Consider the following 25593-nt stretch of genomic DNA (forward strand, 5'->3'; position numbering starts at 1 on the left):
CCCACAGTCTTCCTCCCTGTGTTTAACAAGAGGGATTGTACACCACGGCACTCTTTTGGACACTGCGCTGTTACCTAGGAAGACAAGCACCCTGTGGGGACAAATTATCCTGTTATGCATGTGCTACAAATCAAGTAAAAATAGAGAATAGCAGCAGCAACAACTTACTTCCAACAATACATATGTACAGACAAACTTTCCTGTAACTATGACAGACAGTATCATAGAATATTCATCTAGAAGGAAGTTCTGTCTTACAGTTAAGTTATTTTGGTTGCCCAGCTTCATAAAACCAGAGCAGAGCTGAGAGTAGAGAGATGGCTTACTGAGGCCTGGAACAGTTCAGAGAGTGATAACTACCTGAATTTGAAGATAAAATTCTATGCGATTGAGAGCTGACTTCTAATTTCCTATGGGATTTTGGCAACCTTGTTCTACCTCAGTAAGTTTCTAAGCTTTACAAACAGTTTATACTCCTTTTACACACAGAAAGAAAATGAAAGTGAAAGACACCTAGAATTCCTACAATGTTCTAAAAAAGGTAAAAGAACAATAGTAATAATTATTTAAATGATGATACATACAAAACCTATTTTAAAAAGTCAGACGTCCCTTTAATGAAGAAGAAATACTTATACCACAAAAATATGCAAATAGTCTATTCAGAACCTACCAGTTATTAAAAACGTTTCTTCTGTGTATCAAGTAAAAATTCTGCTTTCCTATTACTTCTACTATGTAGTCCTAGTTTTTGCCTTTGAATGTGACATATATTTAACATTCAATTACAAGCACTTTGCTATCATAGAAGCTTAAAGTAAGGTAATTGTGTTACATGAATTTCTAAAATGGGATCCAATAATTTATTCACAGGATATATTGCCACCTGTTTGAAAACACTATTAGGGGCCCAGCCTCCCTTTATCCCCAGGCTAATGGATCCTTGGTTTCTTCCATCAGCCCTCATATAAAATAGCTTGCAGACTACCTTCCGAATCACCCTTCTTTGAATATTCTTGAGTTTGCCAACGTCACCTGTAAACCACATCTTTAAGAATTATACTCATTGAGATAAATTAGCTAAATACCATTGATAAATATTCTAAATGTAGTCTGATTGAAACAATCTGTATGGTAAAACTATTACTTCTCTTTTTCTAACTCATATATACATTACGTTAATACAACCTAACACAACACTTGCTCTTTTTCAGCAGTCTTCACACTGTCAATCAACTAAAACTTCCAGATCGTTCAACATTTGCTTCTGAAACCACATGCATAATTCTGTGGTGTATTTTCCAAACTTGCCAGACATAAATGTATCTCTAATGCACGAGTGTTTGTTTCAATCCATTTTTGAAGGCTCTGAAATCCTATTACTCCCTAATACCTGATTATTTAAGGTAACAGGTAAATTTTGTGTTATCCACAAATTTGAGAAATATTTACCCCAGTTAAATTTCATCTTTTTAGGTGCAGGCTGTTCATCCAAGCTTCTAAACTTCTTTTGGAATCATTATTCCCTTGTCCAACTGTTCAGTTTCCCTTTTTATTTTCTGATATCCACACATTTGACAAGCACGATTTGACGGATTCCGCCAAGTTATTCATGACAGGTGAATAATGCAATGAAAAACAAAGCAACAAACCATGTGGCTGCCACTGGGATCTCCTTCCAGAATGATACTCATTAGCCAATCGGTATAATTTGTCTACAGAAGTTCAATCTGCTAAAAATTCATTTGATTATACTATCGCCCAGTTCATATTTGCCCATCACTTTTAAAAGAGTCCCACAAGAGACCACATCAAAGTGACTGTCTAAAATTTAGCTCCAACAGGCACATCCTCCTGCTGTATGTCTAACAATCCTATCAAAAATAAATAAATTTAATTGGACATGAATTAACTTAGAGAATCCATAAGGGCTTCCAGGGATCACTACTTCCATTTCTGTTTAAAAATGCACTCTAGAATTTTACTGAGAGTTGAGATAAAGATCTACAGTCTATAATTTCAAAAAATTTCTTTTCCTCTTTTTTATACTAATAATAACAATAGAAAATATACAACAGTTACTCTGCATCAAACTCTATTCTAACATACAAGCTTACTTAATCCTCCCAACAACCGCCTTATCATACTTAGGTGACACCATTATCACCCTCATTTTACAGATGACAGATGAGGGAACTAAGACGCAGAGGTGTTAATTTGACTCTCCCAAAGTCACACAGCTACAGAGTGGTTCAATTCTTGGACAACTGATCCCCTGTTCTCTGTGATTTTCCCCATGATTATCAGCAGCGCTCCTGATCACATCTGCAGTTTTTCAGTGTCTTGTTTGGCATCAAACTCATATTTGGTCATTTCTTATCCCATCTAAAACACAGTGGATATAACTTTTATATTACTTTCCTTATCACACCTTCTTTTAAAAATATGCATTCGTTTAAAGAAGAAAAATACAGTGAAATATTTCAAAAATGAGAAATCATGCCCGATGATCAAGCTGCTGTGACTGTGACCTAGACCATGGTACCAATTCCAAGGCAGCTAAAATGCAGAGGCAAACAATCTACGGGAGTTAACTCCTGTTAGCGTAGAGACATTGGTTTGTCAGAGTAGATAAGGTTTTCCTATTCCTAAACTAAGAGAATCATCTCATATGAAAATTCATACAGAGGCACTGGGTGGTAATAGACAGGATCTTCAAAGGCAAACATAGAACATACATAAATTCTATTGTTGAACCTCTCATAAAATCTAAACATAACACAAAAATATAATAATTGAGACTAATTAGGTGAAATAATGCAGTTAGATAGTATTCCCAAGGTCCAGTATGATTAAATTAAGAGTATATACCCTAATGACGACTTAGAGTTTATTTATATTTTACTACTATAGGTAGATATGACAACTCTGAAAAGCAGACTTGCAGATGGTAGAATAAGATATTACGAAAATTAAGAAGTTTAATGTGTACATTTGTCCACATGTGGGAGACTAAACACCTGTCCATATGGAAGTCTCTGGTCAAAGCCAGCATTCTCCTCAGGATAACATTCTGAAGAAGCAATCAGTTGAGACCCCAAATTTCCTTATCTTGGAAATCCTTACAAGGTGCTCAATAATATCTTAATAATAGCAAGTAGTACTTACATAACGCCAGAAAGCATTTTGTAATAAATATAGGCGAGGCACTTTTCTAAGAACTTGACTTATGTTAACATATTTAGTTCTCAAAATCACCTATCAAGGTAGGTATTATTTTTCTGTAGATGAGAAAATTAAGATGCAGATATTTTAATTCACTTCTTCCAGGCTAGTCCCAAGTAACAAGCAGAGCGGAGTTTCAAACTCACACCCTTAAACTCCAAGTGTTTCACCACCACAATATGCTACCTTGTAGCAAACAGTCCAAACTTACTTGGAGGGTAATTTAGCAGTACTATTAAAATGTAAAAGGTAGGTGGTCCCATTTGTTGAACCTAGTCTGTCTTTAGGTATTTTTCTTACAGAAATCCTCAGCTCTTCCTGCATGTTCAATAAAGCACCATTCAAAACACTTTTATGAAAGACATAATGTAAGAGAGAGATGGTTAAATAAATGAAGGCACATACATACCACAAAATATTACACGGCCATTAGAAAGAAAATATGTACTGACTGATACAGGAGGATATCCGCAAGAAAGTGATGACTAAAAATAAGCAAGCTGAAGAACAATATGTATAGGAACTTCCCTGGTGGTCCAGTGATTAAGAATCCACCTTCCGGGGCTTCCCTGGTGGCGCAGTGGTTGAGAGTCCGCCTGCCGATGCAGGAAGATCCCACACGCCGCGGAGCGGCTGGGCCCCTGAGCCATGGCCGCTGAGCCTGCGCGTCCGGAGTCTGTGCTCCACAATGGGAGAGGCCACAACAGTGAGAGGCCCACGTACCGCAAAAAAAAAAAAAAAAAGAATCCACCTTCCAACACAGGGGACGCGTGTTCGATCCCTGGTCAGGGAACTAAGATCCCACATGCCGTGGGGCAACTAAGCTTGCACACTGCAACTACTGAGCCCACGTGCTCTGGAGCCCGTGTGCTGTCACTAGAGAGAAGCCCGTGTGCTGCAACGACAGATCCCGCATGCTGCAACTAAGACCCAACTCAGCCAAAGAAATAAATAATTTAAAATAAAAAAAAGAACAATATGTAGAGGAGGTATATATTCAAGTACATGTGGTAAACATATAAATACACCCACAAACCCCCCCACACACACACATTCACACCAGATAAAAATATTCAAACACTTAACAATTGTTACCCTGGAGAGTGGCAGAAAAGCAAAATCAGAAGGAGGAAATTTTATACTTTTAAAATATCTGTGTATACCAAACGTAAGGTAGATAGCTAGTGGGAAGCAGCCGCATAGCACAGGGAGATCAGCTCGGTGCTTTGTGACTGCCTGGAGGGGTGGGAGGGAGGGAGACGCAAGAGGGAAGAGATATGGGAACATATGTATATGTATAACTGATTCACTTTGTTATAAAGCAGAAACTAACACACCATTGTAAAGCAATTATACCCCAATAAAGATGTTAAAAAAAAATCTGTGTATTTAGAAGCACAAATTACTTTCATAATCTTTAAACTGTATATGAAGATAATCTCTATATTATACAACTTATATAATAGATGCATCTATCATATAATATTTAACAACTAACTTAAAATCAGTTCCAAAACAAAATACAAATGAATATTCAAACACCAAAGAAAGAGTTATATGCCCTATACTCTAAAGCACAATGGGGAAAATAAAATGCAGGTATATTGAATTTTTTCCAAAGCAAAGATTACTCATCATTCAATCTGAGTCAGGGGAATTCTTCAGTGTTATTCTCACAGACTAGCCTGAAATGACACAGCATCCAGATGTAGCTGCCAGAAGGAATTAGTTGCAAAATATATCTTGAGATAATTGTAGAAAATGACTTTGTTATATGGGATTATTTGACTCTGACCACTTAAATGTTGAAGAGTGACAAAAACAATGATGCTTGCTTTGTTACAGTTAATAGTAACTCTTCCCCTGACTGTAGTTAGACAATAGCATCACCTCCTTGATAATTCATTGATTTAACAAATATTTACCAAACACACACACACGCACACACACACATCCACACATCCCAAAATGAAATACAATAAAACATGCCATCACCATCTCTGGAGACACTTAACCTCTGGTTTACTATAGTTGAGGAGGGAAGGGTGAGAAACATCTAATTTACTTACAAATGACTTAAAAAGAAGGAGACTAAGCCATGTCTTCTTCCATATCCATTCAAAATGTTGGTTTAGTCTACACAGAAATGACCCTTTCCTACCATATTCCAGTGATGGATGGTATTACACGTCAGATTCTATGGAAGTAGTGATGATCATCACGGTGTTTTTTTCTTTTTGGTCATTGCTATATTTCTGATCTACCATGGCACATGGTAGGCACTTAATAAAACTTGCCTAATGAATGAAAACAAGATAAATAAATGGCAAGGAAAAAGTGATGTACTGAATTTCTTGTTTTGTGGACATATTATTCTCTTCTTCTGAAAAATACCCTTTTATACTGTTATTTGAATGGGAGCCATTCTATTCCTGTAGATACTGAAGAGTTGCCTACTAATGATGGGGTGGTGGGGTGGCAGGGGGAGGGGACACAGGGAGGGTTAATCATTGATCTTCCCCAGGATACATTAGCCTAAAACTCAAGAAAACAAATATCGGTTGCTTTCTGGTAATAACGCCATGTGATGAAACCATGAGACTTGTTGGGAGCCATGCTCCTAGTCATGTGGAAGAAGCCAGACTCAGAAAATAAGGCATCTGTACAGAGCGAAGCAAAGATCAGAGAGCCCTGAAAGACTCATTCTTTCTTTCCAGGTGTTACTGAGGAACTTCATTCACCTATACTGGTTATGTTCATACAAGTCTTCTAATAAACTCTCCTTCTCACTAAATTGGTAAGAATTGGATTTTAGTCACTGTTTGTGACCAAATGTTCACGACCAAGGTGTCTGTTATACCAATTATTAAGTCCTCAGTCGGTTCCCTTCACAGGACCTAAAAAAAATGTACAAAATAGATTGTTTCTAAACCTGATGTTAATTTTTGATTCCTGTAGATGAATAGAAGAGTAGCTATTACTAACAATTCTTAACCAAATAAGAATCATAAATGCAGAGTTAGTCTTTTGTCAAGCATGCACTTTGAACATCCAGAGACAACAGTTAAAAAATTAAACAATTGTATAAAATTAGGAACTCACCAGGCAAAGCTATGAATAATTCTAGCAGTAAGAAGTCTTTACCTAGAACTCAACTCTGATGAATAGTTAAAAGAACTTCTGAATCCCAGGCTTCAGAAAGAGGGCCAACATTTAAAAAATGTGAAGAAGGTATCCTAATATTTTAACGTTACGATCTACAGGCTTTCTATAGACCAAAGGGTTTATGTGACATGTGCTTTCCTGTCTCTAATTGGAATCATACATAAAAATCTACCGTAACTATTTATACTAAAAGCCAAGTCAAAGATCTGCCACCAGATTTACAGTACTCAAGTAATTAAGATATAATTAAAGTATCTGCATCACAATTTATACTAAATGCATTCTTGGGGCAATTACTCTGATATTCTACTTGACGTATTACCCACCTTAATATTAGCCAAATTTTCCAGGTTTGCATCCAACCCTCCTTTCAGGTCCTGTTTCTTAAACTAGGTGCTAGAGAAATTGAAGGCCATATTTATCAGGGCACAAAGCAACAGAACTGGTTTCAATCAGCCCATATTTGTTGATATGAAGTATGGGCTGAGTCTCTTTAAGGGAGCAATGGAACATTAAAACTTACCTTTGCCAACAAAAGATTCTTTATGAAATCAGATAGTCCCTATTGCTTTTTAGCTGTCCTCAGTCCTGATTTTACCAGTTGAGTTTTGCATACAACCAGGCTGGGAGCTCATTATACCATAATGCCACGTTTATGTCAGAATGAAGAAAAATGATTAGCTCCGATGTGATCAAAATATCTATCCCTTTGAAAGAAATACAAATAAGAGTTACCTATTAACCAACTCTAAATTAGTGCTTACAGAAACTCTTACTTAGATTTTTCCTAGAGGTTGCCATTCAGCATTATTGAATTACTCCTGAAGATAAATTAGGCCAGATGTTTTTCTCCTAGATTCACTCAACTACAGGCAGTAGGCATTAAGCCCACAAGGAATCAAATTCTCCCTGTAGAAACTATCTGTAGAAAAAGCTTTGAGAGTTCTGTTAACCACCTTGACGTTCAGGTTTTAAGAGCTAATTACACCTGCCATTGGGTATAGAGACCCTATAGGAGAACAAATACTGGAATATTCTGTAGGTTACCTGGTACAAAGGGAAGATAAAAACAAAATGTATCATCTCCATATTATTGGGAATTAAAATGAGAAGATGAAAGTCTGCTTTGTGACCCTAGCAATTCAGTGGTGGCTTTGCCTATCATAATTATAATGAAGGAGCTACACCCCCATACAAAGGCCAAAAAACTCTGAAGATAAGGAATTCATTGTGAAAATCAATGCCTCCTACAGATAAATTATGCTGTACTGAAAATTATAGTTTAACACGTAAGGGACTGCGCATCAACAACTCCACTGCCATTTGAGCAAAAGACTGGTAGAAAATTCTAGGAAATCTGGTTTTGAGTTTTTGCTTCTGACCATGGAACGGATAGGGCTGCATAATGGTGAGTTCAAGGGCTGGACAAACATTGTTCGCCTGGTTTAAGATGCATATGGTCAACACATTCCTTGTGGTATGAAAGTCTGCAGGCTTTCAAGATGAGTTTTCTTCATTTTTTCTCCCTTTTCCTACATGAAAAGGTAGGGCTCAATGGGGAGTCTGTCAGCTGTCAGGAGTTTCTGTGTGCTGTATCTAGAGAACAGTGGAAACTGGTGGGAAATAGCCCGAGGGTGACCAAGCCCTCCATGGAAGGGAAATGGAGACAGAACTCTCTGAGACAGACTGGGAAATATAATCCCTTAGTGGGGGTGTTCCTTTCTACCAGCACTCCTCTTGGCAAAAAAAAAAAAAAAAAAAAGAGAGAAAGAGAAAGAAAGAAAGAGAAAGAAAGAAAGGAGGTGTTATTACAGTATCTGCTTTCCTGTTCTCAGTGGTGTGGAAATCTGGCCATACCTTTTCAATGTGAAACAGACTTTGTCTGGACTTGGGAACCTGAACTTGTTGAAAATGTCCAGGTGCCCTTTTTCTATCTCTTCAACCATTTTAGAATTCAATTCCCTGTTAACAATAATTGTTCCACTCTTTCTGGTTAGAAAACTGTCCTCCTCAGTAGACAGATGGAAGGAAAAGCACTTATTTTATCAGGAAAAAAATAAACAGAATTATCTTAAGAGAGAATATAAAAGAATTCTCTGTGAATGAAAATCCTCTATTGTTTTCTGGTTTAAAAATATCAAAGATTTTTACTGGAGAGGATGATTTTACAAAGCAATTTAATGCAATGAAGAAGAAAACAGGGACTTAACCTTGTTTGCTTTCCTTACCTCTTAAGCATGTAATGAAGCATTTAGTGTCTCATAAACAAAGGGAAAAGGTGGCCTGGAACAAAAACATCTGTTTTGCTATCAGGACTGTATCTGTCAGGACAGGCAGGGATAGGAAACAGTAAAAACCGACCCCCAAATCTTAGTGGATTAAAACAGATGTTGATTCCTCATTCACATCTACATGTCCAATCAAGACACAGGGTGACGGAAATTTCATCTTGTCAGCAGCTTCTGGGATCAACACAGCCGGGAAAGAAAAAGGTGAATCAAAGCCTGACCAGAGGGAATAAGACCACGCACCTGGTAACACCTGACTTCAAGGGGCAAAGAAGTTCCACCCTGCGCCAACCTACTGCCTATAACAAAATCGCCAGTCAGCCATTCATTCAAGACAGAGGAAGAGATTAGAAAATAATAATAATTTAGTCGAAAACAATCTTTTTCTCTCCGTAGGGTCTCTCCAACACAACTGAAAATAGCTGACCCTTGAGCAGCATGGGTTGGAACTGCGCAGGACCACTTATAGATCTTTTTCAGTAAGTACGACACGATCCACAGCTGGTTGAATCCATCGATATGGAACCACAGAGGCAGAGGAACTGCAGGTAGGGAGCACCAACTCCCTACACAGATTTTCGAATCTGCGGTTGGTCTGTGCCCCTAACCTCTGTGGAGTTTAGGATCAAGTGTGTATGCAGAAACACACAGGAAAAAAAAAATTATGACAAAACACTAAGCTTTATTAAAGTCCCACTGCTCGTTTCTTCATCATTCATTTTTCTGGATGACACCTTTAACGTGCTTCAAGTTGCTTCTTTCATTTGTTAAAACCTGCCTATGACTATCACCTAGTATCAGGAGAATAAGAGACAATTCTTGAAAAGATGCACTGGAAGACTGGACTAATTTTAAAAGGGCCTCATTCTCCACTAAAGCTTTTAACAAATGAAAATAACTTTTATGAATCTTGCATTTCCTACCATGAAGCCAAGCTCATTCAATAGTGAGTTCTGGAAAAAGGGGAAAAAAACAGTCATTAGAAGATTAAAAGGTGATACAGTATCTATATTTGCTCATTGATTTTTGTTTTTCCTACTGATAATCCCTCTATTCCCATTTAGTTATTAGAACTTGGTTTGTGAAGACAGCATTAGCTAAAAGTGGTAAAACAGACATATAAAAACTGGAGAAAGGATGAGAACAGGAGATAGATGATATTTTTGTTTATATTTAAGTCTTTATTTATTTTTCTCATTTCCTCATTAAAGATCCTGTTGGGTTAAATGTGTTTTTCTCTTTATACACAGTAGCATCTCTGCCTAGAGCAGACCATGAATAAACATCAACACTCAGTGCCATCCACCTTCATCCAAAATGAAAAGGTATGGGGATTTCCCTGGTGGTCCAGTGATTAAGACTCCACGCTTCCAATGCAGGGGGCATGGGCTCGATCCCTGGTCGGGGAACTAAGATCCCACATACCGTGTGGTGAGGCAAAAAAAAAAAAAAAAATCAAAATGAAAATGAAAAGGTATGGTTGAATTTCCACAAGGCTAAGAGCCATTAAATGAATAAATAAGAAGTGACAGCAATAAGACTGTGATGCCCACAGAATTCTATATGAAATAAGGAGTCATTATCTTATGCTGATCTTATCTCAATATTCAGAGAAATGAGTGAGGATTTACATTATGGAAAAGAACAGTTTGCTCTATTTCGCTAAACTAACATCCTCTAAGGGTCATGATCATCCCTGTGAAGAAAACTTGGCATTTAGTCAGCGAATAAAAATATTTACTTGCCGCCAGAAAGTACCTGGAAGCTTCATCCAGAATTATGTATTTTGTGAATTATGCTAAACTACGTTATAAATATTATATAAAGACCATTAGAATATAACTCTATTTAAAGAAACTTGTCTGTGAGGGAAAACAGAACAGAAACCATCCATTGTAACTTCTAGCCTCTAAATCAGGAAAGTTAGTTCCAGAGGAAACACCCCAAAGAAACCTTCGGAATCTTCGCAATGGCTGCCTAGGCTTTAACATCTTGAAAATGTGAAGCAAATATCATTAAAACAATACCAGAAAGAATGAATAAGAAAGTATCTAACTTTAATATGCTTAATATTAAAGTTATATGCTTAATATGCTTAGCTCTTAAGTTGGGCAGACATGGGTTTTAATCATTGCTCCACTACTTACTAGCTCAGCAAATTAACTCACCCTCTCCAAAAGCCCAGACAACGGCATTTATAATGTTTTCCCAGCACACTTTCCATCTTTATTGGTGCTTTTGTGTAATTTTCTTCTGCTGTATGTGATCCCTGTATGGTAATCAATCATGTCACCTCATACTGGCCATTGCTGTCGATGAGGGATGGGTATATCAGCCAAGTAGGACAAAGTAAAGGCTTCCCTGGGAGGGCATTTACTGAATAAAATAACAACAACAAAAACAATAATAATGAGGAGGAGGAGGGAAAGAGATTCTTTTTATGCTGGTGTGCTAGGCTTGGAGGATGCAGGTCTGGGGTGCAGTAACCATCTTATCTGGACCAAGACTTCTATCGGACCCTGTCTACAGTATGAGGCCAAGAAAAAACAAAGACAAAAGATGGAGAGAAAGCAAATACTTTGATGACATTCTCTATATCTCCACACCCACTTACAACCGAAGTCCACCCTTGGACTTCTCAGTTTTGTGAGCCTTTTTGCTTAAACTAGTTTTCACTAAATTTATTTCACTTGCAACTGAGAGAAACTCAACTGACACTCTAAATCTCAATCTCTTTATTTAAAAAGGTAGATAATACTACAATGTGTCTCCTAGGTTTGCTCTTAGGATTAAACAATATAATGCATATAACAAGTTAGTGTAGTATCAGGTATACAAGTACCCACTAAGTATTAGCTATTATTAGCCATTATTAGTCATTACCTTAGTAATTGTTATTTTAATTATTAGTTAATTTAGTAATAGTAATGTTTTATGATAGCTGATATACAAAGTCTATTCCATCATTATATCAGATTTCTACACTCTCAAAAGGAGGCTATGACATTAAACTTATAAATATTTTACTTATGTGTATAAAGGAGATTATTTACTTTGCAAACATTTCCAATCTGTGTTGTAAATCAATACACTAGATAATTCTCTTTTTGGTTTGCGAGTCATAGAAAGCCTTTACAGATCATCACTGTACCTTATTAAAATCAAACATAAAAGAAGATTACTTTTAGGTTACTGAATTTCTACTACACCTTGCAACTTTAAATTTACAAAGAAAGTATCTCTTGGGCCCTAAGGGTTTTTTGTTTTTTTAATGATCATTTCCCAAAGGTCAAGGTTCATATCTTATTGCATTCACATGGTACCTAACATATTAATGGCAGGAACTGAATATTTTTCATTGCCATTGATTTCATTAAATTATTATCTCAGAGTAACAAAAGAGGCTAGTGAATTGACAGTAGACACAGATTTTCAAAATCTATCAGTTGTCCAACTGAGTCTCAGGAAATTTGATCCCTTCTCTAGATTGCACAATGACAATTCAGCAATGACACAGAAATAAATCAAGGAGACAGAAGTGTTACAGTTCTACAGAGCTTTTGAAAACTTTTAAAAACTTAGCTCTAACAGCTCCTCTGAAAAATCTTTGACTCATTCACTTTATTTAACTATAATAAGCACCATCCTAACATGAGGTAGTGCATCAGGCACTCGGGAAAAATTATAAACAAGAAAGTAAACAACTAATTATAATATACTGTCCCAACTATGAAGTGCTTTGGGAACATATAAAAACTTCTCAAAGGAAGCTGAAATCTGAAGAAAGTGTGGGAATTTACCAAATGAAAAGAAACAGAAGGGTAGGGAGGGAGGATTTTACAAAGAAAAGGAACAACATGTACCAAGTCAAGACAAAATATGGGACAGTATGATAAATTCAAAGATCTAACAGTACTTTATATGACTGTCATTTAGAATGACGATGGTAAGAGAATCAAGCAATGAAACTGGAGATATAAGCAAAAGACAAACCTGAAGGATCTTGAAGCAAGTGGCACGATACTCTTAGAATAATGGGAAGCTATTAAAGGGTTTTTGAAAAAGAGCTACTTTGTATATTCCCCATTAGCAACTCCAGATACACTTTTTACCCTTCTCCACCCAGCTTTGTGACCCAGTAGGCTGACAACTGAATTTCCTCAATGGAGGTCCTCTGTCCTCTGGCTAATGGGTGGGTTCAGCCAATAGGAGGCACCAACTGAAGATCAGTGGATGGAAGAAGAGTGGAGCGAGTGTCAATGTACATGTTTTCCCCTCTTGCAGGGGTGAGGGCTGGCAGCGGCTATGTTCCACCACCTATGGTCACAGTGTCTGTCAGTCACCCTTCTCCTATAATCAGAGCCCACATCACTGCAATAACCACTCCCTGCTCTGCTTGGCCCTTCCAGTCTAAGGATAGTTACATCTTCCTGCTGGTGATATCCCCGATTTGTCTCACTATCCCTTGTTCTTTTCTTTATTGTGCCCTAACTTTCTTCAATCACCCATTTTAAGATAATGCCATCTGTTTCCCACAGGAACTAAGTCAGACTCAGGGGGATACCATGAACCAGTTCTACCTCTGAAGAAGCAGCTGTGGATGTAATAAGGAGAATGATTCTCGGTGGAGGCAAGTCTGGAGTCAGTGAAACCACTTACAAGGTGCTTGTATCAACTTAACAAGAAGATGGGAACTACCAGACACTAACATTAACTGGCACCTTTGGATGCCAGACACTGTACTTAAGTACATTATGCATATTACCTTATTTAAATATTCCAACCACTCTGTAAGGCCATTATTCCCTTTAATAGACAATTGAACTAAAATTGAGAGATGTTAAATAATTTGCCTAAAGTCAAACACATAGTAAGTGGCAGAACTGAGACTCAAACATACATCTGCCTGACTTTTAGGCCTGTCATTAATCTATATTCTTTCCCAAACCCACATACTGTCTGAGTCAGGGTAAATTACAGTGGAAATGGATTAAGTGTAGCATATATTTGAGAATTTGAAGATTTGAAGAAAAGGAGATAAAACTGGCAGAACTCAGTGATTACTGGATAAAAAGGTAAAAAGATCAAAAAGGCATTAATGATGACAAGAAGGTTCCTGCTTTGAAGAACTATGAAGATGGTGGTGGCTTTCACAGAGAGAAGAAAGAAAGGGGGAGCAGACTTGCTGGGAACAGAAGGTGGGAAGAGATATGGCATTCAGTTTTAACCTTGTTGACTTTATTGTCACTATGAAAATGCGAATGGAGATGTTTCCACTACAGCAGTAAAGAGGCCATGTACACCTTCTCATCAGTCCCTAGCAGCTAAGGTGCAGATTTGGGAACCACAGTCTGACAATTAGATGCATCTGCCTGTGAATATGAATCTTGAGTCTGGGATGCAAAGACAGAGTGGATTATGATACATCCATATGAGGGCTTCCCTGGTGGCGCAGTGGTTGAGAGTCCGCCTGCCGATGCAGGGGACACGGGTTCGTGCCCTGGTCTGGGAAGATCCCACATGCCGCGGAGCGGCTGGGCCCGTGAGCCATGGCCGCTGAGCCTGTGTGTCCGGAGCCTGTGCTCCGCAACGGGAGAGGCCACAACAGTGAGAGGCCCGCGTATGGCAAAACAAAAAACAAAAAACAAAAAAAACAGAAACATATGATACACTGGGAGCAATAGCAGTGTCCTATGACAGCACTAAGTCACAGTGGTGACACGAGTGGTGGTAGTGGTACCACAGCCATATCCCAAGTAGAATGTTCTTATAGCATGACTGTGTGTGTTTTTGCCGCCCAGCCTCTACCGATCCCTGCCTATTTTTCCAGCCTTTTTTTTTTTCCGGATCCTTCCGGATGATTATATAAACTACTTTATGGCCTCCAGAAAAAACCTCATTTTCTACTTAAGTTAGCATGAATTGTTTTTTGTTGCTTGCACTCCATAATTCTGACTGACAAAGCCAGCACATTCATTGTTGTATCCTGTTCCATATTAGGGGAGTCCTTTCCACGTTGTTTTTAATGCTAACCCATAAGCTAAACTATGAGATGCTGTGGGAACTCTTAGAAGACTTTAAAGAATTCATGGCCTTCTGGGGACACAATAAGTAAGCTCCATACCAAAATATGATTAAAAGTTTAAAGCATAAAAAGGCAACAATTAAGTACACTCTAAAAAAAGAGTATACTCTAGGTACCAGGTAGAATAAACACAAACATTTAAGACAAAGCATTAAAACTTCAGGACTTCAAGGATAAAGAGAACATGTAACAACTCTCATATACAAAAAGCATATTACCTCTTAAAAAATAAACAATGACACTCATCACAGACAAGGTATTACAACCACTGATGCAAGAACATAATGAAGAAACATTTCTGAAGTACTAAGGGTAAAAAAAAATTGTCAACTAAGACTTTTACAACTAGTTAAATTAGCACTCAAAGGTGAGAGCAACATAGGATCTCTTAGTTTTGTCCTACCAGTTTCTCCAATTTTTCTTAATGGAAGATGTGCTGAGCTTTGTGAAAAAAAATCTCTTTTTGAATTATAATCCACATATTTGGGGGATAATGCTTCCTAAAGGCTGATGCTGCCCACTTTTGTATACCCAATCTTGACTGTATTCAGACTAAAATTATGAGAATATGGAGGGTTTGGGAAGAAGGTATGGATGACAGGGAGAGGATTTGGCCGTTTGTTCACTCTTTTTTAATTCTTATAACTTCATGTGAGTCTATAACTCAAAATACAAAATCTTAATAAGAAAGATTTTTAAGGGGTGGGCAAAACAAAAACATTTCAGAAATACAAAGACTGTTTATGAACCTGGAGACCCTCTATTAAAAAAAAAAAAGCTGTTAAAGGAGGCAACTCGGAGAGTGAGTGTAATACAAGAAATAAAGTTGAGCACAGAAGTTGATAAAATATGTTGATGAATTTAACTATCTCATATTAAACATAACTACTTTGTTACGTTTCGAAGAATTTAAAAGAAATCTAAGGTTGCAGAGATTATTACACAATGGGAAGGTTGGTGCGATGTATATGGACAGAACATGCTAAATTCTGCATATTATTAGGGGAAGCAATCAGACATCACCTAACAAAAGGATTTCTGATATTGAAACGGGCTTCCCATGAACCGTTGGACTTTAACTTACAGGTAATCACAAGAGTGTGAGCAGAGGAATGATTCAGTAAGATCAGGTCTGTTCTAGAAAGATAAATACAGCTTCAGTAAGTAAGATTTGGAAAAGAAATTAGTGATGAAATTAGTTGGAAGGTCAGAACTCAGTAAATATAGAGAATGAAAAGAGGAGGAGCTAAATGTGAGCTATACTTAGAAGGCAGAATTTACCACTCTCCACAGACACCACGTGTTTACGTTCATATAGATAAGTCTCCAGACAGGAGTGCTGTCCTTTCCTCTTTGTGGACCCAATGCATGGTACATTGGTGGGAGGTCTCTAATGAATATTTAACTGAACTGGATAAATTTCATTTGAAATATCCACAGTACATAGAGATAAACAATAGACACTGTTAGTGTAAGTCCAAAATTTAAGGAAAGGATCAAGGCTAGAGTCCTTATCCGGGGACACTTCCATTGAGGTGGATGAGACTGCCCAAGGAGAGGAGAATCAAAAGGACGGGGGACACAGAATTCTGAGATATACCAGCATTAAGAGGGAAACTGAAAGGAGACCCTCAAGCAAGCAGGAAAGAGCAAGAGTGATGGAAAGGGAACAAGGAAAATATCAAAGAAGTTTAATTCAAAAAGTTTAATTGATTTCTAGGATTGACTTAAAAGAGATAAGAAATTAGACTAAACAGAGAATTTAGGAATGACGATTTCTGACTGCGATATTTTGAGGATATGATAACACATATTTTAAAGAGAGGAGATTTTCTTATTAAACACATTTTCAAATAAGAGAGTGTCTGTTGCTTGTGCATGGTAGGGAGAGGATGCAGGGAAGGTCATACAGAGTCCTGATGGTCCAGACAGTGACTTAGTTCTGCAGCTACGTCAACAAGGTTTCCATACATGCACAATTTACATGTGTAGCCATTTATTTCTGACATTAAAAAAAAAAACCCTAAGAATAACCAACAGCCTCACTATATCATGTCTTCTCTATGACTGAGCTGAAAAACAAGCGCAAAGATCCAATCTCAATTTCTAATTCCCTGAATTTACTAAGACAGGTTTCAAAACATGATAGTTAACAAAATCTTGAAAATGCCATCTGTCTTCTGAATAAGACGAAGAAGGTCCTTCCTATTCCCTTCTTAAGTCATAAATAATATATTCCGAAATCAACTATTGGATTAGCAAACACTTGGAACACTTGCCAAAAAAGTCAGTTGTGGAATTATTTTAAAAATCATTATCTAAGTTGTTCATGGACTAATTTATGCTAAATATAAGCAAAATAAACCCATGGTAAATAACTGCATCATAAAGTAAATTATACATCTATATACTTAGACAAAAATCTTACAAGTTCTAAGTTTGTCCATTAAGTATAAATTGCACTGCCTTGGAGAATTCCTCAGGTTCTAAAAGTTCCACCAAAGCTAAGGTCTTGGATGTCATTTAAGTTATATATTTCAGCTATTAAAGTCAATGTTCTGACAAGCCCTTTGGCTCTAACCTCAGGGCATGAATTTGCCTTAAAACTACAGAAGAATGTGTCAGAGGGCTATATGTCAATCAACCAGGAGAAGTGCCTATTCCCAATTTAGTTTCGTCAGTTGCTGACATTAAAATCAGCAACAGTTAACTGTTACCACTTCAAGTGGGAATATGGAGGCAAGAGGAAAGGTAGGTGTCTAAGTTCAGGCAGATAAAGCTGTTAATTGCTATCCTTTTATGTAGATTTGTTTAATAATGAAAACAATGTGGCTAATCATATAATGTTTCTATTTGTTCCCCAAGGGCTCTTCAGGGAAAGTTTCAGTCAGGGCTAGATTTCCACAGCTACCTACTGTGCGGGGACAAAAGCAGAACAATCAAGGCACTCAGTCCTGGCAAATAGCGGAAAGTCCTTCTGTACAGATGCCCCTCCTCCCAGCCCCGGCAGGAAAGAGCCAGGATCTGCAACTGAGGACCTCAAGGGTCGGGGAGAAGGGATCTTAAATTATAAATGAACAACCACTACCACCACCATGCAAAGTTTTGATGCTTAGAAAAAAAGAGAGAGAAAGAGAGAGAAACGAAAGGCAGGCAATAAGTGTGATGGAGGCTTGGATCCTCCGCATGCCTCCATGCAACAAATCCGTTAAATTCACATCCATTAAAATGCTTGTATTATTTTTTAAAAATCGGAAAGACAGCACAGAATTTTTAAAAAGAGATCTATGCCAGCCCTGCTCCTTACAAACAAGGTGAAGATACTGGGCATGTCATTAAACCCCACACTAGGAGAATGAGTTACTGAGATAACCCTAGCTACCTACTGATCTCAAGAGAGTATTTTTGGCAAATGAGTGCTCTGGATACATTTTCTACAACTGTAAGGTATAGTACTTACTAATGTTTACTTTCCCTCATTTGGCAAAGGCTATGGGACAGAACAAAGTTGTGTTATTTAAAATAAAATATTTCTAACATCAATTTTGCTTTTAGACTCTATTTCTAAGTAATGGAAGCATTCAGAGACACCCTCAGACCACCGGGGTCCCCTCTCTGTAAGGAAGAGCCATTCTGGGGTATGTGTGTGTGTGTGCTGTGTGTTTCTACTACCCCCCCCCCAGCCCCACCAGACCCATACTACAATTTACAAGGTCCAACTGTCTTAATATTACTTTCAAAACCCTCCCCAATTGGGTCACGATTTAATTTTCAACTTTATTTCAGTGCCCACATCCTCAAGCCTTCTGAGATTTCTAGACTGTCCTGTTCATTGTCCCCTGAACCCTTCCTCTCACCTGACACTACACCTTGTGCCCGTGCAGTTCTCTTTTCCTAGAATGCTTTCTCATCACCTGTTTAATCTTATTCAGATTTCAAGGACAAACCAAGCTTCGCCTAATCCAGTAAGCCTTCTACAATCACCTTCTCCCTTCTGTAAATCTGTAAACTGGTGCCTCTTGATCATTCATGCGATGCCCACGGCTGGTGTCTGCTCAGTCACCCTCCAAGTTCTCTAGTCTCCACCACTGAACTCTACACTCCTTAAGGATATATCTTTGTATCGTCCCTGGCATTTGAACCATATGCTATGTAGGAGCCCTCAAAATATTCAGGGACCATACTTCACATTTCCAATGCAGTTCAGTGAAGTGTTGAAATGATTACATTATTAAAAATTAAATTTAATTACTTTATCAGTTAGTTTTTCTGTAGTGAAATTCCAAGTCTAAAAGCTACCATATGCTCATCTGCTACTAAAGAATTTGTCAAAGAGAGAAAAACTTAAGAAAGAATTCTTAAAATTCTCTTTCATGTCGGCAGGAAATAAAAAATTAACAACCTATACACTGGGCCCAAGTGCACATTCCTCATTATTTCAAACACATTTTTTTTTCCAACTTGAAACTCCTTCTTTCTTCTCGAGAGGCATACAGCTTGCTCAACTCTTTTCCATCTTTCATATTGCAAAATGAAAATTTAGGTTGCATATCTGAAAGAAAGATGATGAGATATAGACGTAAAGAGATGATGCTATGTGTGAATCACAGAAAACAGCTGAATCAAACCAACCAAAATGTAAGCTTTTGAAAATAAAACTGCGTTTGCCAAATACATTAGCCAGGCTCCCAAACCAGTAAGCACTGTCACAGTTACGGCTCATGTGCACCTTTGGGGCTTACCCCGAATCACAAGTCAAAATGTTCTCAACTGTTATGAAGGCCTGGTCATAACCTAAAATCTGAGCATCACTAGAACAGTGAGAAAATGCCAAAAGCAGGACCAATGCTCTCCCCTCCATCCCTATGTTCACCGCCCCTGAGAAATTATATTTATTTCTAAAATACAAAGATAAAAGGCAAGGCAACCAGTACATTAACAATTAGGAATTGTTTTCTAGTTTAACAGCTACCATTACCATTCAGCTTTATTTGACAGAAACCCTAACAGTTTATTTAGAATATAATGCATTATGCAAAAGAATCTTCACTGTGCAAAAGATTCGCACAGATTTCCTTTAATTAATAAACTCCTACTTAATTTTTAATAGATTATGATTTACAAAATTTCAATTTACTTAAAATCTTCAGTAACTCTGCTATGGCATAAAGGGGTATGTGCCTGTTTTCTCCCAACAATGAGTCAAATTTGCCATTAAAAAATTTTCCAAAGGTCACCTTGAACTACCAAAAAAAAAAAAAAAACCCCACTGATATTCATTATCTGTGTGAATGTATCTAAACTATGAGCAAATAAATCAGCCATGTTACCAAGCACAAAGCAATTGAAGATTAAGATTTATTTTCAGGTGCCAGTGAGACTAAACAAAGATTGTAAGGAATGAAACAAATAGAAAGAAACTCAGGGAACAAATTAATACATTGAACCATTATCTTAACAGCAGCATTCCCTATAGAACAAACTGATTAAACTATCAAAAAGCACTTCTCAAAGCAACAACATTTTTGCATGTCAAAAAAAAAAAGAATTAACCTAGAATAAACATATAAATAACAGTATGTTCTGTGGTAAGCCAGTAACAAAGAAACCCCTCAGTGCAGTGAAACAAAGTCCTGTCAAATCCTCATTTTTTACAAAGAAGCATGAAGATGCTTTCACAATGGTTTAAACTGTATTTATAGTAACAGAGTGAAGACTTGAGATAAAAGTCGAAAGGATTAAAGTCAAAGCCCCAGCTCGACATGAGTTATGGTTTTGATTTTTATTCTTATTGTGGGCTACATACATTAAGACAGAAGAAACTTCCATGTGATTGTGGGATCCTCTGAGACTCTACAACCTCAGAAGAGCAGATAAAACAGATGAAAATGCATCTGGTTTGGGAGCAGACTCCATATTAAATGGCCCTGCGCTAAGTAACAACCACAACTGCAGAAGGCCGAGGGGGATGGGGGGAGGCTGAAGGCTGAAATTTCTGCAACTGATGCAGGGCAGAAAGAAAATAAAAGATGTCATATTACTATTTAAAAATGGCAGCCTGTTAATAATCACCGCATTCTTGAAAATACAGGGGAACTATGCCACCATCCCTCCTTTCCTAAGATAAACAAGCCCACCACATCCAAACAGGACATACTTCTATGAGAAAATTGGTAGAGCTTGATAGCTGCATCTCCATCTAAAATAAAATCCCTGGAGCTGACACTCAGAGTTTACAGATTTGGAGGCTGGATACTTTTCTCACAAAGAAAACCAAAATTCTGTTGTCAGATGGAAGTTCTTAGTTACTCTAGAAAGAATTGTTCTTCCATATACATTTTTCTTAAAAGTGAATACCAAGCTACATTTAAGCATAAGCTTTTGGTCTCAGTTCAAAAAAATCTATTTTGCATTCCCTCTGCTTTGATATCCTCTCGTTCAAGATAATCACATGCAAACACACACACCAGTAGGATATATATATATATATATATATATATATACACACACACACATATATGGATATAGATATAGATATAGAATACATAGTGTACACTGGATGATTTGGAAGGTTATTCTTAACATTAATTTGGATACTCTCTCTTTAGTTCTTATATTGCAAGAACCACATACTGAGTTGAATATTTTCCATCCATCTTTAGTCTTTAGTTTTAAATTCAGACATCTGGTTTAACATTTGATGGAGAAAAGGCTAAAAATCCTTAACAACAACGACAGCAAAATCAGCAGTGGCAGTGTAAAAATACATAATAGTATTTCTAACACAGAAATGCTAAAAGAAAGGCATCCCTTTTTCATCGAGTATAAATTAATACTATCAATTATAAGAGTAAAATGTTTTTCATGCAAGTTTGGAAGAGAGTTTAAGTCTATATGCATTCATGTAATCATAAAGAAAATGTGAACAACTGTCACTATTACCCAAATGGAACCATTTCTCCTTTTTCACAAAATAAGTTAAGAATGCTCATAAGTCACTACTACAAACGGCAAATTTCTGAAAAAGATATTTCCAGTAACAATTACTTGCTATTTTATTCGGTATTTTATTTCAACTGTCACATTTTGAATACATACACATTTGTACAACTACCAGGGGAAAAATAACTTGAACCAAATAGAAAAATTACCATAACTACTAGTTCAATATGTCTGGTTAAAATACAGACATCTGGTCTATCATTAATTCTTTTGTGTTGATGACTCCTAGTGTGTCTTTTCCCACCAATGAACTTTGCAAGAGGAAAACGCAACTTTTAACAAAACATTGTAACTCGGAAACCTATTTCAAGATTTATCAATACAATATAATTAGATCAAATAAAGCACAGGACTTTCAAGGATAGCAACATATACTGACTGAATACAAATGGTTAGCTTTAAATTCCATCAGAATACTGTTACTTATTAAAGAACTCTCTGCAGGCAGATACAGCTAATTCATCAATCATTATTTTAAAATATTTATAAATCAACTCATTGTTCACTTGTTTAAAACACATACACTGAAGCTCTATAATAATACTCGATTGCCCCTCCAAGGAAACTGAAGAAGGCGTTTTCAGAAGCTTTGCACACCCTCACACAATTCTGAATTAATGGCTCAGCAAACAATAAGTAATGTACTCTGCTTTAGCAAAAATACAGTGATAACATCATTCTGGCATCTACTTAACGCTTCCTGCTTACTTTTCACGTATTCCTCACAAATAAGTTTCCTCTCCCAGATGTAGTTCATTAGAGAATGACTATCACCTGCCCATTCATCCACAGACAGTGAGTGATTTAGCCATCAACATGATCACAGATTAAGGGGAGAAATCATAACATACACTATTACAAATTAAAAGATGAAGTAAAGGGGCCTGGCCACTTCAGCTACCAATAACTAGACCTCAATTAAAAAAGGACTTTTGCCACTTCTTCGCAGGGCAATAGGGTCAATTATCTAAAACCCTTTGCCAGAATCCAGAGACATACCAGCAAGGCCCTTCAACCGAACTCAGATAATTACTTTTGACAAACGTTCTCCTTGAACATGATGTAGTTACTCAAAAGCTTTAAAAAAAAGCAAAAACAAACAAACAAAAACCCCGACCACAGTTATAGTAAAACAACCCTTACAAAGTCAACCCAGTAACATATCCTGGGGTCTTCTCCCCCCCCCATCCTCCCCCCTGCACCCCCGCTGCATGCAGTCTGCTTTCTTTTGGTCAATTTATAACTGATAGTAAGTTGGTGAATAAATATTTAATTTATACAGCCAAAACCCTGAAAGGCTGAGCTTCAAATGTAATGTCTTGCATTCCCGTGAGACACACTATACAGAAATATCCTTTAAAAAAAAACAAACAATCGTTTACAGCTGTCCGTTAAACGAAGAAGATGAAGGAAAAAAAAGAAAAACCCACACATACACATGCATCAAACCAAAGTCGCCGACGCCCCTCTGCCAACCAGCATTTCTATAGAGACATTCTTTCGCTGATTAAAACGTAAGCTCCGAAAGGTTAAAGAAAAGGAAAAGCAGCCAAGTAACACCGCCCAGGAAGCCGGCAGTGAAACACACCTAGCTGTACACTCTTAATAACCTCCCGCTACAAATGACACTGACCCAACTTCACCAAACACACACACCCGGACACACACACTCACAAAATTGCACACACGTGCATGGAATGTACACACAAACATCGGTCAGAGCACAATACCTACAAACACCAACGAACTTGATCCACACAAAACATGCACGTATCAGTGTGCATACATAATGCACACGACACGGCACACAGACACGCAACGACCTAGGCTACATGCACACGCCCCACAAGTCCGGGTCGGACACACACCGTGCATGCACGTGTAAAATGTATGAACTCACAAACGCCGAACCTACACACAGACCGTGCACAGAGAGTTATTGATGAAATTCCGGGGGGTGGAGGGGCCGGGAGGGAGTGGTAATTGCCACACAAAGGTCTCCGGAGCAGCAGAGAGGGAAGTCGAGCGGGGCCGAGCGCTCGTAAATTCACCCGTGGAGGAGGTACAGCCGAGCCCCGAGAGCGAAGTACCGGGAGAAGTGTCCCGGGCGCGGCGGGCGCCGGGCTCCCCGAGATAATCGCTGCGCCCCTCCGCGCGCGCACGCACGCACACACACACACAGACACACACACACACACACACACACACACACACACACGGGCCCCCGGGCGAGCCCACTCCCGCAGAATAACAAAGAGCAAGAGCCAGGCGAGCGGGCGGCGGCTCGGGCTGGAAGTGGCCGTCTCCGCCGCCGCAGGCCGGCGCGGGGCGTGCGGCGGGGCCGGCGAGACGCGCGGGCGGCGGGCGGCGGGCGGGGAGCGGTACGTACCAGGCGGGCAGCCTCGGCCCAGGTGCGGTCCTTCTTCTTCCTCTTGTCTTTCATGTTTGCATTTCATTGATGGTTCTGATGATGACGTGGGGGATTCCACGGGGTGCTCGGGGTTCGGGCGCGGAGACAATGACCCAGTGACCCGGTGACCCGCACTCTCTCCGCGGGGGGAGGCGCGCGGGCGGCGGCGGCGGGTGGGAGGGATGGAGCGAGGGGGTGGGGTGGGTGGGGGCGCGCGGGCGGCGGCGGCGGCGCGCGGCGGGCGGGCCGGAGGCGGGGGCGATGGAGCCGGGGAACAGGGGCGGGGGCGGCGCCGGCCTGGCTCGCTCGCAGGGGGCTCGCGCTGCGCCGCCGCCGCGGCCGCCGCGGTGACAGCTCCGGGGATGCTACGCTCGGCCCCGCTCACAACAATACACTCTGACGTCACGGGGAATGGCGACGCGGCCGCACACTCGCCGCGCTCACACTCGCCGCGCTCACACTCGCCCTCTCGCGCGCGCACACCCGCGCACACTCGCCGCGCGCCCCCCACTCCAGCCACGCCCTGAAACCCTCACGAGACCCCTCTCCCTCCAACCCAGCCCCCTAAACCCTCAGGGCGCTGCCAGCTCCGCGCAGGCCGTGCCTTTCCGGCCCCCCTAGGGCCGACTACCGCGGACACGGTGGCCTTTGGAACTTGTGTACGAGTCCGCTCCGCAACTCGATGCCTCTGTCCTGTGCGCTCACACACACACACACACTCACTCTGCACTACTCCCCTCTGCTGGACTCCTTTAACCCTTTTCGGCTGGGTTGAGTAGATTCCTAAAGCCTTGTTGAAACCGTGGAAAAAAAAAAAAAAGCCTCTTCTGATACACAACTAATGTTCAAGGTGCAACTTGACACAATGTTGAGCCACCTACATCATCTTAAACAATGCAAGACCGAAGCTCCGTAGCCGTGGATCAATGCCATGCAGTGTCTTAGCACTGGTTATTTTTTAATAGCGTCATCATTTTCTAAAACATAATGAATATGTAAACAACTAACGCTTATGTATTTTAAAAATTATTTGTAATTGTCAGGTTTGGTGTGCACGAAGAGTTGGACTGTTAACCTTGTTAGCGAACTACAAAAAAAAAAAAAGTGTTAAGCCTTGAAAGTTTACTGTAACCTTTCCAACTTCTTAGATCGCTGGTGCAGTGTTTAGGTCAATAAAGTTATTGTTAGGCAAAGAAAAAAATGGCTCTATGACCTACACAATAATTATGTGTGTATCTTGAGTATCTAAAAAACAAAAAGAGCACTCATTCTGGATGATTTATGTAAGGTTATTTCCTGGCTGTAATAATAAAGTATGTAAATAGTACTTTGTGTTTTTTCATATACATTATATCATTTGATCCTCGAAACAACGCAGTTAAACATACAGTTTTCCCTCTACTGCACAAAAGAGGAAA

General features: G+C 39.0%; 1 protein-coding gene across 1 annotated transcript in view; it reads right to left on the reverse strand.

Annotated features, from left to right (window-relative positions):
• The window catches only part of ASXL3 (ASXL transcriptional regulator 3), a 172985-nt gene extending 148716 nt beyond the window's left edge, over window positions 1–24269 (reverse strand). The window contains exon 1 of the mRNA XM_030876618.2: window positions 24155–24269. Coding sequence (XP_030732478.2) covers window positions 24155–24208 — 54 coding nt within the window. The 5' untranslated portion in view covers window positions 24209–24269. The remainder of the gene's footprint in view (window positions 1–24154) is intronic.
• Between the last annotated feature and the right edge of the window lie 1324 nt (window positions 24270–25593).

This window comes from Globicephala melas, chromosome 13 (assembly GCF_963455315.2).
Source record: "Globicephala melas chromosome 13, mGloMel1.2, whole genome shotgun sequence".
Classification (NCBI taxonomy): Eukaryota; Metazoa; Chordata; class Mammalia; order Artiodactyla; family Delphinidae; genus Globicephala; species Globicephala melas.